We start from the raw sequence: 19068 nt of genomic DNA, 5'->3' as shown, positions 1-19068 counted from the left end.
GTGTGTCAGTCACTGGGAATGTAAAACCTGACATGAAATAATCGGAAAAAAATAATTTGGAACAGTTTATTCAACCTTTAGACAAAATATGAACGTTTGCATATGTCCCTCAACAGCTTAATTTATCATATTTGATGAGTTACATTTTATTAATTTCATTTTTTATAAAAAATTATGTATCAGTATAGTAAGTGTACATCTCGAACTCTAAATATTACTAACAATATAAATTCTCACGTTTACTTTTAAAAATCAAAAAGGCACATGAACCACAGCCTAATGAAAGAGCACATGCGTGTCCATTGGTGCGGTCTGCTCATTGTGTGTATGATTGCGTGTTTTGTTTTGTCTTCCTTATTGATTTTTTCAGGGTTTTTTATAGCTTGATTTCTGTAAGGTGTATTTTTAGGTCTTTTATGAGGTGTGAACAGAGGATTACAGGAGTGAGGTATTAGTGGAAGATCTTAAAGTGTTTTCAGGTTGTGCATTTGAATCTCTTGTTAAGCCTCTAAGGCAGAGAAGTTGTTTTTTTTGTACATTTTTAACAATTAACCTTGTTAAAAGTCAAAGCTGTTGACTAAGACAGCAAATTTAAAAAATACAATTAGAATATTTAAATTCAATGCAATAAATATGATCATGGTGCGTACGTACAATTAACAATCTGTGTCCTTATTGTTTTAATGCATTCTCTGTCCAGTGACTGACAGCTTGACTCCGCCTCTTTCTTCAGTTTTCCAGCATGGCCCGTGAGCACTGAGAGAGACCACCACCATGATCGGAGGACTCTTCATCTACAACCACAAGGGCGAGGTGCTGATCTCCCGTGTCTACCGTGATGACATCGGGTAAGTCATCGTAACGTGTGAAGCGTGAAGTTGTGTTTCAGGTGTGGAGAAGATGGGCTTTGATCGCTTCAACAGGAGGTAGCTCTAGGTTGAGACATCAAGGACACGTGTCCTTCACGTTCATGATCATGATCTGTGTTGATGCGCTTCCTTTTCCGCATTTCTTTTCCTTCCTTAATCACCCTGTCTGATGTCAGATCTGTTTGTTTCATTGGCCTTTGTAGGAATAAGCCATCTCCACCTTTAGCCATACTTTCACTGTTAGAAAGAGAAAAGGGATGAATTTTAGATCACCGTTAGAATTTTAGAATTAATTTTAGGCCTCTGATTGCGTGCAAGTTCCTTTCTGGAAGATCCTGGCATCCTTTAAAACCACAGAGATGGTCTGTTCAGAGAAGGGTTGCTATGGATACAGTGGGTCTGTACATCGCTGCCAACTCATACTGTCGCAGTGTGTGTGTGTTCACGCATGTATGCAGGGCTATATGAGAAAGAGAGATCATTAGATGAAGTCGCAGTGCGTGAGCATGTCGATTGTGCCTGGAGGAAAAGGAACTCTGGGAAGAAGAAGAGAGGGGTTGAAACAGTGTATGTAGCGTAAAAACAGACAGCTGAAATGAAGTGAGGATGATTTAGGGTGCGTTCACACTTGTAGTTCGGTTCTTTTGGTTTGTTTGGTCCGGACCAAAAAAGAAAACGATACATTTGGTCCAGGTCTGCTTAGTTTTCACACTGGCATTTTTGACAGCGAACCTAAAGGCATAGTGATACGTTCACAACCTGATTGGTTGGGTTGAATGATGTATATTTTGCGAAGGAACTCGGCGAACCCTCCAAACAAAAGCTGTGTTTGACTTAAAGTGGTGCTGCGCAGACCGATTAGTGTATGACATCAAAGCACCCATTCACCGATCGGTCTGCTCAGCACCGCTTTAAGTCAAACACACCTAATGCCATCTGCTGGACTAAGCGTGCTCATTGTTGCCTGTACTTATGATTTTATTTTCACCACCTGCGAACTCACGAAGAGCTCATAAAAGCATATTAGGGTTAGGGGTGTGAAACAAATAACGCGTAATACGGAGCCACTAAAAGGTTAGCCGCTTGCTAGCGGTAGCGTGTTGCATTACAGTACATGAAAGTTCACTTGCCACAGGAGAAATGTCTGATAGGATGATGGCGAATGATCCTGAGCACCAATGACAAACATATAATCTTGTCAAATGTGTGGAAAGTACTGCCGCTCCATAGTATAGTATAGTCCTTGTGATCGCGAATCTCAAAAGTGAAAGTAAAATGAGAGCGCGCAATCGAAAGCGGTTTCAATATCGGCTCCCTGATGCCCGCAATTTATATACAGTCAAGTCGCCTATACTTACCCAATGATATAATTGCGAGAAAAAGTATTGAAATGTTTTTTTTATCCTCCCATCTCGTAGGCTATTTATTCCCTTTAGGGTTTCCGTAGTACACTTAATTTCCTTTCCGAACACTGATCTGGGATGCGGCGGATTGCGGGAGAGGGGGTGGTGGGGGGGGGGGATTAATCACGATGTCAGCTTAACATCGTGATGTCTGTCAGCCATCGGCGATGGACAATGGCATCGTCTATCGGCCCAACCCTACTCAAGATCTCTTCCATTGTTAATCCAAGTTTCTGCATTTTTTCGCTTAGAGAAGCATTACAGATGTCATGAACAGACAAGGCACCCTGTGTGTCTCATTTTGTTGTGTGACGCTGCATTTTGCTTTCAATGTAATATTTGCTGCTGGAATCTTGTTGCACCTGGTCAGGACACTGTTTAGGGCCAACATCGCATGTATCCTTCTAGGGATGCTCATATTGACCGTTTAACCGTTAACCGAAAATAAGAATTTTGACGGATTAATGCTATGTTAATTTAAATGTTACTTATTTTTGGTACGTTTTTTTTTCCCCAAGTATTTTTTTAAGTTTGCTGCATGGTGAAAGAAAGAAAAAAAATGCTATACATATTTGTTAACTCATGGGCGCGTTTCGACACATGCAGCGTGCCTACAGCTGAGCAAGCACCTGCTTCACCTTCACTTAGTTAACTGATGTACTATACGCAACACAATGGCAAGTGGCAATATTGGATAAATGTTTATCAGGTACTGAATCGGAGAGTGAATCCGTAAGTGAATGTATTCAAATTCTGAATGGATTATAGCCTAAAAAGTGCGCAAAGAGCGCTCCCCTTATAATCACTATATTATAATCTCAATATAAGTGTTGCTCTGTATGCTGCTGTTTGCACGTTAAAATAAACCTGTGGGGAAAAAAATGTATTGTATTTTTAATGCATCACAGATACTTGTCCATTCTATTTTGATTTAATACTAATTTATGATTCTAATTTGATCAGTTAACGGTTAATGTTTAGATAATGAGCGGTGTTTGTTGGTCAGGAAAATTAACCAAAATGAGCATCTTCAGTAAGAACACCAATAATTCCTGGAGAGAGCTTTCCATTAGCATTCCCATTCATCTCAATCTCAATGTTTAGTTGCTTGGCTGACACAGAAATTTAATTAAAATTAGACTTTTGAGAAATTAGACTTTTTCTTTTAAGCAGTTTTTGGATGTGATATGTATTTTTGTGTGTATTAAGCCCAAAGTTTACTTTTTGTATACTCTACTATTTTGTAGTACTTTTTTAGTTTTTCTATGCATATGCATAGAGTCGAACACGTAGCCTTTCAAAGTATACTCCATTTGATAGCGTGCGCGAACGCAGGCGGTCCACACATGCGCTCTAAAAAACGTCATCTTTGACCAGCATCTGCAGGATTTTTCTGCAGAAGTTATTAACTCTTTTAAACTAAAGTTGTGGCTCTCTCATAAACCACGGTTACAAAAATCAGATGGTGTGCATATAGTACACATGTACTATTTTGGTGACAAAATTTGCATCACAGGCACTGTACGTGGTCCCTCGTGTACGCGTAAAACCTGAAGTGTACTTTGGCCTTTAGAGTATCATGTTGTTAGTCTAGCAATATGCTGATGCAGAACTATTGAAATCAACTGTAAAAGTCACATCTCTTCTGCACTTCTCATTAGGATCAATATTACACGTTGCTTTCCATGTAGTGCGTTTCAATCAGTTACTTGTGAGGTTTCAATTCAGTTGGGGTGTTGTTTGCTCTGGCAGTGAGTTTATGATACTAGAACTATTTAGTGATTTAGCTGGATTCCAACCTGAATTGGAATAAGGCTGCAACTAACTTTTTTCAGTCAATTAATCTATTGATTATTTAAATCTACATCAACCTCACACTATCTTGATGGTCTTTCTGCAGGAGGAATGCAGTGGATGCGTTCCGCGTGAATGTGATCCATGCACGTCAGCAGGTACGCTCACCCGTCACCAACATCGCCCGCACCAGCTTCTTCCACGTCAAGCGCTCCAACATCTGGCTGGCTGCTGTTACCAAGCAGAATGTCAATGCAGCCATGGTGTTTGAGTTCCTCTATAAGATGTGTGACGTCATGACTGCCTATTTTGGCAAGATCAGCGAGGAGAACATCAAGAACAACTTTGTGTTGATCTACGAGCTTCTAGATGGTACGATGACTTTCCTGAAGCGATACTTTCCTGAATTATCTTAAAAGGATTACAAAAGTAAAAAGATATCTGCCAATATGTTGCTTGACCGTAACATTGATTATATTGCAGTTGAGTTTTCTTTTCCCTCCAGTTCCAGCCATGAAGTCTCGCACAACTGTTGTGCTGTTGTTTTTTTAGGTTTTGATTTTTATGAAATGGCGATGAGAAAATCAAAACCTAAAGAAAATACTGCACAGACAGACAGACAGACATCTCCTCTGCTGTCTGAGATGGATGCTGTTGATTTACAAGTGAAGTCACATTTATTTGTATAGCACTTTATACAATACAGATTGTTTCAAAGCAGCTTCACAGTAATAAACTGGAAAATAACACTCAGTGTTTCACAGTTAATCAGTTATGAAACTAATTCACTTTCAGCTATAAAGCAGCTCTACAGAACTGTCATTACTGAACATTATAATGGAACATAAACTTAGAATCCCTTGTGATGCCTGACTTTTAAAACTCCGTGACATAGATTGATGAGCACAGTTTTCTTCGTTGAAGATGTTGACTTTTTTTTCCCTTTAAGCTGTAGTTTACATCCCTTCCCTGTATAAAACCTATAAAAACTTTACAGTCTGCACAATGGACAGAAGCAATGACACATTTAAAAAAAAAAAAAAGATAGTTGGGAAGCTATATAAAACATAAGCATTAGTGTAATATCATTTAAAAACTCTGTTTTACTTGAACAACGTTATTTATAATTTAATTGAAATACTTAAATTACTTAAAGGGGTCCTATTAAGTCTTGATTTTGTTTTGGGGGTGTACTAGAACAGGCTCTCATACTAAGTTGTTCGAAAAACACATTATTTTTCACATATTTTACATTATTACACCTCTCTCCCCAGTCTGGCATGAACGGCTCGAATAGTTCCTGTATCAAATGAAGGCCCGCCCTCTGAAAGACGAAATGTGCTGTGATTGGTTAGCTGGGCCAGTGTGTGCTGTGATTGGCAGCACTCGGCACCTGGTCGGGAAATGTCATGCCCCTTACCATAGCCGCCTGCGAGCTTCAGTGTAAATATTGCATCAAAATCAAATCAATTTGAGCGCGATTTAAGCCCGGATGATTGTAACCACTCTAAGTTCCTCTGCCTTGGGGAAACTAGCGCGTCTCCGACATAGTGATAACACTCGTTGCCTTCTCTAGTGCAGCTCAACCAGGTCTCGTCCCATTCGTCGCTCTTTGTGATATCACAAATCCCGGAAAATATGCGTTGTAGTCCAAATGAGTCGTTCGTTGTAGTTTTTGAAAAGTGATTTCTGTTAAATAAAATATCTCCTTTTGAATTGGACTTTGAGCTATGTAACTTTGCAGATCGTTTTTATGCTCAAACAGCAACATTACAGACTAACTAAAGTTGAAAAAGTGAAAAAGCATAATAAGACCCCTTTAGACTTCAATTTAATTTAAATAAAAACAATTGCATTTCATTTAAATCTGATTATATATATATTTTTAACAACATTTTTAGGAGTACACCAGTATATTAGATGACCTCAACACTGACAGACATGAACCAAAAGTTCAAAACCAAAATGCCAATTTTGACTTTATGGATTCTGTAGAGCTGCTGTATACTGCTGTATTAGTTCAACACAGTCATAGTTTTTCTCTTTGCCCTTACTGTAGAGATCCTGGATTTTGGGTACCCCCAGAACTCTGAGACCGGAGCCTTGAAGACCTTCATTACTCAACAGGGTATCAAGAGCCAGGTGCGTTCTGCTTGAAACACCAGCATTTGGTCCATTAGGTTTTCTAATATGTGAATGCTTTATGAAAATAGACAGTTAATATAGCTGTAACAGAAGTGTTGAAATCTGATTTTATGGAGCACAGAATTTGTTGAAGCATGTGGAAACTGAACTGTGTGTTAATGTTTCTGACACCTTCATCTTCACATCTCTGCTCACCACGTGCCTGATGACCTGTAACTCACTGCTTCCAGCATCATGTAAGCACAGCTTTACTTATACAGTTATAGAGCGCTGCCGTGATGACGTGTTTTTGTAGGCCAGTCCGAAGTTATCCATCAACCGATACCAAAGAGGATTTTCCCATTGACTTTTGGATTATGGCAGAAAATAAGCTTGTGACCAACGAAGGCTTATGGTTCTTACACGTTTTGTTCATCGTGATGATCTTCACAAATGGACACATTTATGAATATAAATAGTGGTCGACCGATATTGTTTATTTTGACTGCCGATATCTTGGAAATCAGGGTGACCGATATTAAGCCGATATAATTTTATTTATTTTAATTAATATTTGAGACCTTTGAAGTCATTTGAAAATGGATTTAAAAATAAATGTGTAAAATAAACATAAAAAAAGTCAACATTGTAACAGACAGGGCACTAAGTAATCTGGGAAGTTTGGGTGCATTGGGAATCATATTTTTTCAAATAAAGCCAAGGTAACAGTCATTTTACATACAACACACAGTGAAAATTGCATGAATATTGCAGTGGGCAAATGGATAAAGCGCAGCATAATTTAAAATCACGAGTTTAAAGTTTGTCGATCGCGCGTCTCCAGTGAAGCTGAACTCTCCTCCTGTCCGCATTCGATTTGCACAGACCGACCGTCACACAAAGAACACGCGATCATGCAGGATACACATGCACACTTCACAATATCTCAACTGGATTCGACTAAGTTTGCAAGGTTTGTGAAATTAAATGTTCATTAATAGACATTCAAAGATTTGTTCAAATTATTTAAATGCGTATTTGCTGAATGCTGATGGCAAACGAGACAGTATTATAATGTTTGCTTTTCTATTACTAATAATATAAAAGCAATCGTTATAATACTTTTTTTGTATACATTTTAATTCCTTTGTTTAACTGTTCTATCCGTATTAGCGAACATGAGGGAGAATGTGAGCACTGTGCTCAGGCACTGCAGCGCTCAGCGCCGTCAAAATAAAAGTGCCGCCTCGAAAGCATCGGCCAAACAGGAAAAACTTGTCAGCCAATATTTGAAAAATGCCAAATATAAATAGGGCTGCACGATTAATCAAAATTAAATCGCGATTAGGCAAAAGCTGTGATTGTCATGCGTATCTTTCAGTGAAGCACGGTTCTGTGATCAGTAGTAAATGATCACAGAATCATGAACGAAGGACCAGAGGGCGCTCTCGCGCTGAAACTCCAAATACACAGAAGAAACCCAGGAAATGCCTATAGCGGTTGCTGAATAAACAGAAGATTTAACTGCTTTCATTAATTCAACGTGACTAATAAACACACGACTATGACAGTATGGTTTATCGGAGTTCATCGTCTTATAATTTTTATTATAATAAAGTATATAATAATGCAATGCTAATCGACATAGCCTTTATCACTGCTTAGAATACTATGAAATATGTTGCGTGCCTTATTCTGTGTAAGAAGCCACATCATCTCTCTGAAGGATTTATTTCAAACACTCGACTGACGTTATGAAGTGAGTTTGGAGTAAAAACATGTTATTAAATGTGGTATTTTCACGTGCTTTCAGATGGAACAGCATTTACTGCACAGAGCCGTAGTTCACTGACAAGCTACGCAAACAGCTTTCATAATCGCAGAACGATTTCTTCGATCTCATAATCGCGCGATTAAATCGTCTGCGATTATGAACGCGATTTTGTGTAGCTCATCAGTGAACTACGGCTCTGTGTAGTAAATGTTGCTCCACCTGAAAGCACGTGCTGGAGATTTACTACTAATCACAGAACCGGCTTTACTGACAAGATACGCATGACAATCACATTTGATTAATTGTGCAGCCCTAAATATAAACGAACTACACTCCCATCATGTGACTTCAATGTCACCACCATTATGCTTCTGTCAGCTTTTTCCGTTTTTATTGAAAAAACATTTTCCTTGAAAGTTTGAATTGGAATAGTTTGCATTTTTCTAAACACCTGTAGATTGTTTACCTGTTCGGTGTGATGACGTTTAATGTCCCCCGACAACTTCTGTAGTCCCATTTAGCCACTTGTTAACTTAAGTCTATTACTGATGTAATTTATGTTGTAGAATAAACATGCAAATATCTTGAGCTTGTGTTAAACACAAACCTTATTTCAGATATTTAACCAAAAACCCTTTCCAAAAAAAACTTTGAACGGACGTGCTAAAATGCTAACTCGTTTCTGGGTTTCGGCCTACAAAATACATCATCCCTGAAACACTCTATACCCCACTTTTATATTTTCAAAGTTGTGTTCACAAAGCTTTACATGACAGCTTTCAATATAAAATATCTGACTTGTTGTTTGGCGGTGCTCATGTTTCTCTCACACTCCACACATCGTTTTCTTCTCAGACGAAAGAGGAGCAGTCTCAGATTACCAGTCAGGTCACCGGACAGATCGGCTGGAGACGTGAGGGCATCAAATATCGCCGCAATGAACTCTTCCTGGATGTACTGGAAAGTGTGAACTTGCTGATGTCACCGCAGGGTGAGCCTTCCTGCCCTCTACTGGCTGAGAGTTACAGTACTGCATGGTGAATTTTACCTGCATTCATTACTTTGTATTGAAACTTCATGTAGTGGTGTTTTCTGTGCTTCTATGTGTGTGCAGGTCAGGTGTTGAGTGCACATGTCTCAGGGCGTGTGGTGATGAAAAGCTACCTGAGTGGAATGCCAGAGTGCAAGTTTGGCATGAACGACAAGATTGTCATTGACAAGCAGGGCAAAGGTGGCACGACTGATGACTCGGGCAAAAGGTGAGTTGGATGACACTCAAATGGAAATGTGAGGGCCACTGTGGTAAGTAAAACATTGAACATGATGGAAATACATTGTTTATGCTTGTTACTAATTTACTAATTTCCATGTAATGACTCCTCATAAGGCCAAATTAAAGTGTTTTATTTAACTTAACACCTTCACAAATTAAATTTTTTTTAGTGCTGTCAAACGCATCCAAAATAAAAGTATTTGTTTACATATTACATGTATGTGTGCTGTGTATATTTATTATGTATATATAAATACACACACATGCGTCTATATATTTCATAAAAATGTTTATATATTTAATAAATGTATTTATAATTAAATTATATGAATATATATATACATGTAAATATTTTCAAAATATATATACAGTATGTTATATATACATAATAAATATACACAAAGCACACATATATTATGCAAACAAAAACTTTTATTTTGTATGTGATTAATCGTTTGACAGCACAAAATTACATTGATATTTACACATATAAGATGTTACTCTACATTAAAAAAATAATGCAAGTTTCATACCTCAAAGCAAACTCCACAGTTTAAAATGAGTTTTCTGAAACGGCAGGAATTTAAATTACTCCATTTGTGATGTGATTGTCATGCGTATCTTTCAGTGAAGCACGGTTCTGTGATCAGCAGTAAATATCCATCCGAATGCCAGAGGGCGCTCTCGCGCTGAAACTCCAAATACACAGAAGAAACCCAGGAAATGCCTATAGCGGTTGCTGAATAAACAGAAGATTTAACTGCTTTCATTAATTCAACGTGACTAATAAACACACGACTATGACAGTATGGTTTATCGGAGTTCATCGTCTTATAATTTTTATTATAATAAAGTATATAATAATGCAATGCTAATCGACATAGCCTTTATCACTGCTTAGAATACTATGAAATATGTTGCGTGCCTTATTCTGTGTAAGAAGCCACATCATCTCTCTGAAGGATTTATTTCAAACACTCGACTGACGTTATGAAGTGAGTTTGGAGTAAAAACATGTTATTAAATGTGGTATTTTCACGTGCTTTCAGATGGAACAGCATTTACTGCACAGAGCCGTAGTTCACTGACAAGCTACGCAAACAGCTTTCATAATCGCAGAACGATTTCTTCGATCTCATAATCGCGCGATTAAATCGTCTGCGATTATGAACGCGATTTTGTGTAGCTCATCAGTGAACTACGGCTCTGTGTAGTAAATGTTGCTCCACCTGAAAGCACGTGCTGGAGATTTACTACTAATCACAGAACCGGCTTTACTGACAAGATACGCATGACAATCACATTTGATTAATTGTGCAGCCCTAAATATAAACGAACTACACTCCCATCATGTGACTTCAATGTCACCACCATTATGCTTCTGTCAGCTTTTTCCGTTTTTATTGAAAAAACATTTTCCTTGAAAGTTTGAATTGGAATAGTTTGCATTTTTCTAAACACCTGTAGATTGTTTACCTGTTCGGTGTGATGACGTTTAATGTCCCCCGACAACTTCTGTAGTCCCATTTAGCCACTTGTTAACTTAAGTCTATTACTGATGTAATTTATGTTGTAGAATAAACATGCAAATATCTTGAGCTTGTGTTAAACACAAACCTTATTTCAGATATTTAACCAAAAACCCTTTCCAAAAAAAACTTTGAACGGACGTGCTAAAATGCTAACTCGTTTCTGGGTTTCGGCCTACAAAATACATCATCCCTGAAACACTCTATACCCCACTTTTATATTTTCAAAGTTGTGTTCACAAAGCTTTACATGACAGCTTTCAATATAAAATATCTGACTTGTTGTTTGGCGGTGCTCATGTTTCTCTCACACTCCACACATCGTTTTCTTCTCAGACGAAAGAGGAGCAGTCTCAGATTACCAGTCAGGTCACCGGACAGATCGGCTGGAGACGTGAGGGCATCAAATATCGCCGCAATGAACTCTTCCTGGATGTACTGGAAAGTGTGAACTTGCTGATGTCACCGCAGGGTGAGCCTTACTACTGCCCTCTACTGGTTGAGTTAAAGTACTACATGGTGAATTTTACCATCATTCATTACTTTGTAATGAAGCTGCACATAGTGATGTTTTGTGCGTGCAGGTCAGGTGTTGAGTGCACATGTCTCAGGGCGTGTGGTGATGAAAAGCTACCTGAGTGGAATGCCAGAGTGCAAGTTTGGCATGAACGACAAGATTGTCATTGACAAGCAGGGCAAAGGTGGCACGACTGATGACTCGGGCAAAAGGTGAGTTGGATGACACTCAAATGGAAATGTGAGGGCCACTGTGGTAAGTAAAACATTGAACATGATGGAAATACATTGTTTATGCTTGTTACTAATTTACTAGTTGCCATTTAATGATTCATAAGGCCAAACTAAAGTGTTTTATAAAATTTTACACCTTTAAAAATTCTAATATTTTTTTAAGTTAAAGGGCTTATAAAACTAAAAATCTCTCTACAATAAAAACATACTCCTAAGTTTGATACCTCAAAGCAAAGCACCTGTCGCTTACTGATTGTTTGGAATTTAATATGATAGTTCTGATAGTTTGTCTGTTAATATCACATGCACTTTTTTTTTTTTTTTAGTTTGTTACTCAAGACGCAGGCAGTGCGCTGCATGAGACAAAGAACAACCGCATAGTGTATAATGTCTTTAGTGTAGATGCATGTTGATTTTATCAGATGATGCCGCGATTATAAATGAGAGTGACTCCTGGTTAACGTATTAAAAGGGGTTGTGTTTAGTCACTATTTAGTGTGGTATTTTTTGACAATATTCACTCATGACAGTAAAATAGGGCATTCTAAGTCAATATACTGCAGTTTTTTCTCTCTCAGGCAGTAGAAAATATGGTTAACACCCGGTCATGCGTGAAGAAAAAAAAAACTGTATAATTTTGGAAAGTACCGTGATATAAATTTTTGGTCATACCACCCAGCACCATCTTCTATTGAAATCTATGGCAATATTTTGTCCTTGAAGGCAATTGTTGTGATTGCACTGGTTCATTTCAGTCTGACTCGGGCTCAAACATAAAATAGGGCATTCTAAGTCAATATACTGCAGTATTTTCTCTCTCAGGCAGTAGAAAATATGGTTAACACCCGGTCATGCGTGAAAAAAACAAAACTGTATAATTTTGGAAAGTACCGTGATATAAATTTTTGGTCATACCACCCAGCACCATCTTCTATTGAAATCTATGGCAATATTTTGTCCTTGAAGGCAATTGTTGTGATTGCACTGGTTCATTTCAGTCTGACTCGGCTCAAACAAATATGACTGTATTACAGCGCTGACCATCTAGAGCAGGGGTGGGCAAACTTGGCCCTTCCAGGCCAGTTTCCTTCAGAGTTTAGCTCCAACCCTAATCAAACACACCTGATCCAGCTAATCATTGTCTTCAAGACTACTAGAAGGCTGCAGGCAGGTGAGTTTTATCAGGGTTGGATCAAATCTCAGCAGGAAAGTGGCCTGGAAGGGCCAAGTTTGCCCATCACTGATCTTGAGCATCAAAATACACGTCACTCATGCTGTGCGTGGCTGCAGCGCAATGATGTGGCTGTTTACTTGTGTTTTTGAAAGGGGTAACTCCACTTGAAATGACGTGTTTGTGACCGAGTGAAAATTTGTATGGAAAATGATGAAAACATTTTAACTTTTTTATTGGAACAAAACTTTGATAATCTGATATGCTAACTTCCAGAAACATCAGAAAATTCATTTCATGACCCCTTTAAAGGGAGTTTAGCACTGGCATTTGTGTCACTATCTCACAAAACTCCTGCAGTTCCATCATGAACCCCTAGAGTAATTAATAATTTTTTAAAATGGAGTTGAGGTGTCACATATTAGTATATTTCTGAATCTCTCTCCTCCATTCACCTGTCATATAAGGACTTCTCACAATCCAGTTAATTCCTGATGAATTGAAGTAAAATTGGTTATAAATGCCAGTTCACATTGACTTCAGGAACTTCGAATGTAAGGCCTTATGAGCAGAACATTTGGACACAATATTACAGGAAGTCTCACATGAAGTGAATTCATTCCTCCTGGCTTTTTTGTGTTCTGTAACATCCCGTCTTGCAGTCTCACTCTCCCCCTGTTGCCTTTTATGCTGGTAGGTATATGTATCTTTACAGAGGAATGTTTGATTCTGAGGTGCCGTTGGTTTAGCCCTTTATTTCTTCCATTTTTTTCTGTTGATTTGTGTGCCTCTCTCCTCTCTCCTGCTGGACTTCAGTGAGTTGGGGGGCAGGTAGCGTAACTCACTCCTGACGTCACCTGATTTATCACCTGCACTCTGTCCTGTCTTAGCTCATTTGCCAGCTGTCTTCGTGTCATGCCATCAAATGTCTCGATAAAGATGATCTTTTTGCATGGGATGACACTGCCATTGCCCCCTGATGTGTGAGGTGTTTAGCGGCTCTAAGTGAAGGAGCGTAGCTATTTCTTCAGTTCATTTGTCTTGTCTCATACTGACAGTCTTTCACTTGTCTTTGTTTTACTGAAAAGCCTCTTTCCTGCCATTCTCATTAGGGTCTGTGTTAAAGTTCTCTTTTCTTTTGACCCTGTCAAACACCTGCCCCCTTGGCTCTGACCACAACATAACGCTTTATTTTATCTGGTATCAGCAAATCACAGCCCTCTTACAGACTTTCCCATGCAGTTTTGTTGTGGTCACAGTGCTAGAAACAAACATCCTTCCCAACATAATGACAGTATAGCAGACATGTTATTGTGCATCATGGGTAACAGAGGTAGGCGGTATGACCAAAATCTTGCTTAATCTAATAATTGTATTTATTACAATATGCTCTACTATTCAAAATTTTGGATTTTAAATTGTAATAGTTTACAACATTACTGTTTTTTTTTTTTTGGTCAAATTAATGCAGCCTTGGTGAATATAATTGACTTCTCGCAAAACCATTAAAAAAAAATTGACCCCAAAACTTTTGAGCAGAATTGTAGTTATACATAATAATAATACATAATACATATTTATGGAAAATTCCCGTAATGAAAGATTCAGTGTCATTTATTTTCTCTTGTTATTTGGAACTTGGGCATATACTCAAAACAAAAAAAAGAAAATGTCAAATTCTGCAACACAAGTAAAAATTTGACCAAATTGTAAATGAATGAGCCACATTCACAGCTGTTCAAATCCATGTATCAGTTAAATTCTTAATGCACTAAGTTGTGAGGTTGCTTTACAGTTGTAAACAGTGTAAAGCCCGCTTTGTGTTGTGCTTAACAACGCAATCTTTCCTTTCCTCGTTTGGGACACATCATGCTTTGTATTTTCACATCAATTCATGTTTCTTCATTACTCTCACATGTAAATGCATAAACAACCCTTCTCACCGGTAGCAATCTAAAAGCGTCCTGTGTTGTATATCAGAATATTAACCTGTTGACCATTTTCTGCCGTCACACAGTATACTGTCATGCCGCCCACCCCTGATGAGTAATGTGTGTTTGGTCTCTCTGCAGTCTCTGCTCATGCTTCATGGTTTCCTCATCATTTCTCTCCTCTGTGTCTCCTGCTGCAGTGGGAAACAATCCATTGCGATCGATGACTGCACGTTCCACCAGTGTGTCCGTCTCAGCAAGTTTGACTCGGAGCGCAGTATTAGCTTCATCCCTCCCGATGGAGATTATGAGCTCATGAGGTCAGTGAAGAGTGTGTGTGTGTGTGTGTGTGTGTCTGCATATGAGTGTGTCACACAGCACAATGACAGCGTCCTTGTCTCAGGTACCGCACCACTAAAGACATCATCCTCCCCTTTCGCGTCATCCCATTGGTCCGAGAAGTGGGCCGCACCAAGCTGGAGGTAAAGGTGGTGATCAAGTCCAACTTCAAACCCTCCCTGCTGGCACAGAAGATAGAGGTGAGACTGACAGCAGAAATAACATTCATTATTCTGGAAGTGCCTCATTAGTTGTACATATTGCAGTGAAAATCATGTGTTTCTCTACAGGTGCGCATTCCTACTCCACTCAACACCAGTGGGGTTCAGGTCATCTGTATGAAGGGGAAAGCCAAGTACAAAGCCAGTGAGAACGCCATTGTTTGGAAGTACGGCTTGATTTTACTGTACAAGTTTCAAATCCCACTGTTCAGATTTGTACCCTTCTACTAAGGAGTGAGGATTTCATAAAACAAAATTTGTTTTGTTCTTGCTTCAAGGCATATTAACTTATGCTCCCACTGTCATAGAAAAACCCAGGAATAGCGGGTTTTATACTTGTAATTTCAAGGACCATATGTTTAAAACTACAAAAGGTTTTTATTTTATTTATCCATCCATCCATTCATCCACCCATCCAAATACTTAATCCTTTCATCCATCCATCCATCCAAATACTCAACCCATCGATACAAATACCTCATCCATCCATCTGTCCATTCATCCATCTATCTGTCAGTTCAAATACACCATCCGTCCATCCAAATACTCAGTTGAGTATTATTATTTCAATATCAGGATGTTTTTGCCTTTTTGGAGACATTTGGACAATAGTAAATATACTCATTTTAAAGCTGTAAATTCTAAGGATTGGTACTTAACATGCAAATGAAAATCTTTCTGAGAATTTAAAGGCGAGTTAGTAAGTAGTGTCATGTTTTTTTTTACATATTGTGCTGATTTTTGTTGTTCTTTTTTTGTAGGATCAAGCGAATGGCTGGTATGAAGGAATCTCAGATCAGCGCCGAAATTGAGCTGTTGCCCACTAATGACAAAAAGAAGTGGGCTCGCCCACCCATCTCCATGAACTTTGAGGTCAGCTTGAATTCTTGAAGACCCCCAATCTCTTTCACACAGCATGGTCTCTAAAACTGGATGGAAATTTTTAGTGTTCTATTAAGTGGCATGTCATTTATGCCGATAATATTATAATTAAACTAGGTTGTTTTGAGATTTTCTTTAGATGCTTGGTTTGGGAATTCAATCTCTGTTTAATGAAGCTTGGGGTCAATTTTCTTTTGTTTTCCAGGTACCTTTTGCTCCATCAGGACTGAAAGTGCGTTACCTGAAGGTCTTCGAGTCGAAGCTCAACTACAGCGATCATGATGTCATCAAATGGGTGCGTTACATCGGTCGCAGTGGCATCTATGAGACCCGCTGCTAACAGCAGCCCTCCTGTGAGGAAGGGGGAGAGACGCAGACGAATAAATGGGTGGGATGAACAGAGGACGAAGAGAAGGGCGTTATTCATTGTCTCGCTCTCCCCTCCCTTCCTCAACTTTTTATATGGGGCTCTGTTCACACTGAAAACATAAAAAAAGGGAAACCCAAAAAGAACATCCGAAATCTCATGAATTAAAACAAATGTGCCCTTCAGAATAAAACACATAGTTTATCTGCAACGATAAAAAAATGTTTTATCCTCATGAACTCCCTTCAGAATTTCACTTGCTATGAGATGATGAGATGTAAACCCCCACTCGTTTCTCCTTTCTAATTCTTCCACAACATGCATTCCAGACCCCCAGTCCCTATTGAATCCCAGCTAATTTGGCACTCGGCCCCTTTTCAACCCGGTGATTAGCGCTGAACCTGTGTTCCTGCACAAAGGCGGTATCAGTGTGGCCATTTCCTGCTCCTAAGTCCCTATCCGCTAACCTGGACCCTAAAAACATACCACTTCATACTTAGTTTTTGTAGTGGTCCCTCCTAAGAATAGGTATCGTCCACATTCTTGTTCTCGGTGAATTGGTGTAAACGTTAAGCAGATGACCCCACAATGTTCTTGAGCGTAACTTTTCATTGAAAAGTTGTTTTATGTATGCTGATGTAACTATTTGCATTTTGTCTTAATTTTTTTGTTGTCTCGATATAAAATAATTTCTCAATGTGACCAAAATGAGGTGTCAGGACGTTTGAATTAAAGCAACAAATTGTACTAATGCTTAAGTCCAGCTGTCTTTGTGCGTATATGGTACTCTATACACTGTAACAAAACCACCACACCGATTTAGACGAGTTTCAGCTTTCATTTGGTGTCATATAGTGACTGGTGCGTATGTGTGCAAGTCAGGGGTCCCCAACATCTCTCAGGGACTTTGCATTTGTGCACTTAACCGTCTTTTCATGTCACACTTTAACTTTCATCCTCATTTACCACTTTGTTTACTTGACTTAAGTTTACCGTTCGTCTTTGCATCAGCGAAATCTCTCCCTGCATTTCAACATTTCTCCTGAGATTAGTTTGAAGGCAAATGCAACTTCAAAAAGATGCATTTCACTAAATACATAAGTGAGGGCCTAGAATATTAGGGAGTCCCTTTTCTAAAACTTCTGTAGTCCTGATCTGAGGCAGGAGATTTTGGAGATGTCAAAACATAGAAGCCATGTCTGCCTTTATGGTCTTGAACACCGTGCTCGCTCCTTTCATGTGCACACAAACTCCACTCTGCGGAAGGCGCCGGAGGATTTATCTTAATGCAAAGGCATTTTGGTTGAACAGCACAGAGACGGTAGCACAGTTTAGTGATGAGCTCACTGTCGACTACTATGCTCGTGCTATCTACGTTACGTTTCAGACAACACTACAGACTCGACCCTGCAGATTTAAGTGTGCGACTTCTAATAACACTTACACCATCTGACCTCGTTGTGTTTCAGCTCTGAGAGATGATGAGGCTCCTTTTGCAGTGTATCGTCTTCATTTGGTAACTTTGTGATTGTCGTCTTAATCCTAATAAAATGTGTAATCAGTTACTCTTAATGGAGTTGGTGTTTTTGTTTCATATTATATAAATATTGTATGGCATTTTAAAGTTGCGATTGAATGGAAGTAGACAGTTCGCAACACCTTGGTTCCCTCGACAAAAACCCAATAGGATTTTTCCATAGACTTCTGGATTATTGCAGAAAATAAGCACTGTGACCAACAAAAGTGTTTGATTCTTACACGTTTTGTTTTTCATGATAATCTTCACAAATAAATGCAACTTTTATGAGTTTTGACGCCTAAATACAACCACCAGAAGTAAAAAGCTAAACGTAGGCTATAAACAAACTACACCACGATCACATGACTTTAACGTCACCACTATTACGCTTCTGACCGCTCTTTCGGTCTTTATGTGAAAATGTTTCCCCTAGAAGTTTAAATTGGAATAGTTTGCAAAAGCACAATTATAAACACAATTAAACTGTGAAAGCAACTAATGAGTAGATGAGTTTACCTTGTTCGAGTGAAAGCTTTAAAAAATCATAACAGGTATTAAGGGGGAAGTCGTGGCCTAATGGTTAGAGAGTCGGACTCATAACACAAAGGTTGTGGGTTTGAGTCATACTGGCGGGGATTGTAGGTGGGGGGGGGAGTGAATGTACAGCGCTCTCTCCCACCTTCAATACCACGACTGAGGTGCCCTTGAGCAAGGCACCGAACCCTCAACTGCTCCCCGGGCGCCGCGGCAAAAAATGGCTGCCCCCTGCTCCGGGTGTGTGTTCACTGCTGTGTGTGTGTGTGCACTTAGGATGGGATAAATGCAGAGCACTAATTCTGAGTATGGGTCACCATACCTGGCCACATGTCACTTCACTTCACTTTATTACTGATGTATTATATGTGACCCTGGAGCACAAAACCAGTCTTAAGTCGCTGGGGTATATTTGTAGCAATAGCCAAAAATACATTGTATGGGTCAAAATTATTGATTTTTCTTTTATGCCAAAAATCATTAGGACATTAAGTAAAGATCCATTAAGTAAGAATATATTTTGTAAATTTCCTACTGTAAATATATAAAAACGTACTTTTTGATTAGTAATATGCATTGCTAAGAACT

General features: G+C 38.9%; 1 protein-coding gene across 3 annotated transcripts in view; it reads left to right on the top strand.

Annotated features, from left to right (window-relative positions):
* LOC107602122 (AP-2 complex subunit mu-A-like) overlaps nucleotides 1-17980 on the top strand; it is a 20325-nt gene extending 2345 nt beyond the window's left edge. The window contains exons 1-12 of one of the 3 annotated variants that reach the window (XM_016294530.1): nucleotides 709-848; nucleotides 4173-4438; nucleotides 6126-6208; nucleotides 6442-6447; nucleotides 8820-8955; nucleotides 9079-9223; nucleotides 13504-13518; nucleotides 14819-14938; nucleotides 15022-15157; nucleotides 15248-15345; nucleotides 15940-16051; nucleotides 16266-17980. In XM_016294530.1, coding sequence (XP_016150016.1) covers nucleotides 775-848; nucleotides 4173-4438; nucleotides 6126-6208; nucleotides 6442-6447; nucleotides 8820-8955; nucleotides 9079-9223; nucleotides 13504-13518; nucleotides 14819-14938; nucleotides 15022-15157; nucleotides 15248-15345; nucleotides 15940-16051; nucleotides 16266-16400 — 1326 coding nt within the window. In that variant the 5' untranslated portion in view covers nucleotides 709-774 and the 3' untranslated portion in view covers nucleotides 16401-17980. Of the gene's footprint in view, nucleotides 1-708; nucleotides 849-4172; nucleotides 4439-6125; nucleotides 6209-6441; nucleotides 6448-8819; nucleotides 8956-9078; nucleotides 9224-13503; nucleotides 13519-14818; nucleotides 14939-15021; nucleotides 15158-15247; nucleotides 15346-15939; nucleotides 16052-16265 lie in introns of those variants that run through there. The other 2 variants (XM_016294532.1, XM_016294531.1) reach the window with 2 other exon arrangements.
* The last annotated feature ends 1088 nt before the right edge of the window (nucleotides 17981-19068 follow it).

The sequence above is a fragment of the Sinocyclocheilus grahami genome, unplaced genomic scaffold, assembly GCF_001515645.1.
Source record: "Sinocyclocheilus grahami isolate Dianchi unplaced genomic scaffold, SAMN03320097.WGS_v1.1 scaffold319.1, whole genome shotgun sequence".
Classification (NCBI taxonomy): Eukaryota; Metazoa; Chordata; class Actinopteri; order Cypriniformes; family Cyprinidae; genus Sinocyclocheilus; species Sinocyclocheilus grahami.
This window is presented reverse-complemented; position numbering and strand designations above follow the sequence as displayed.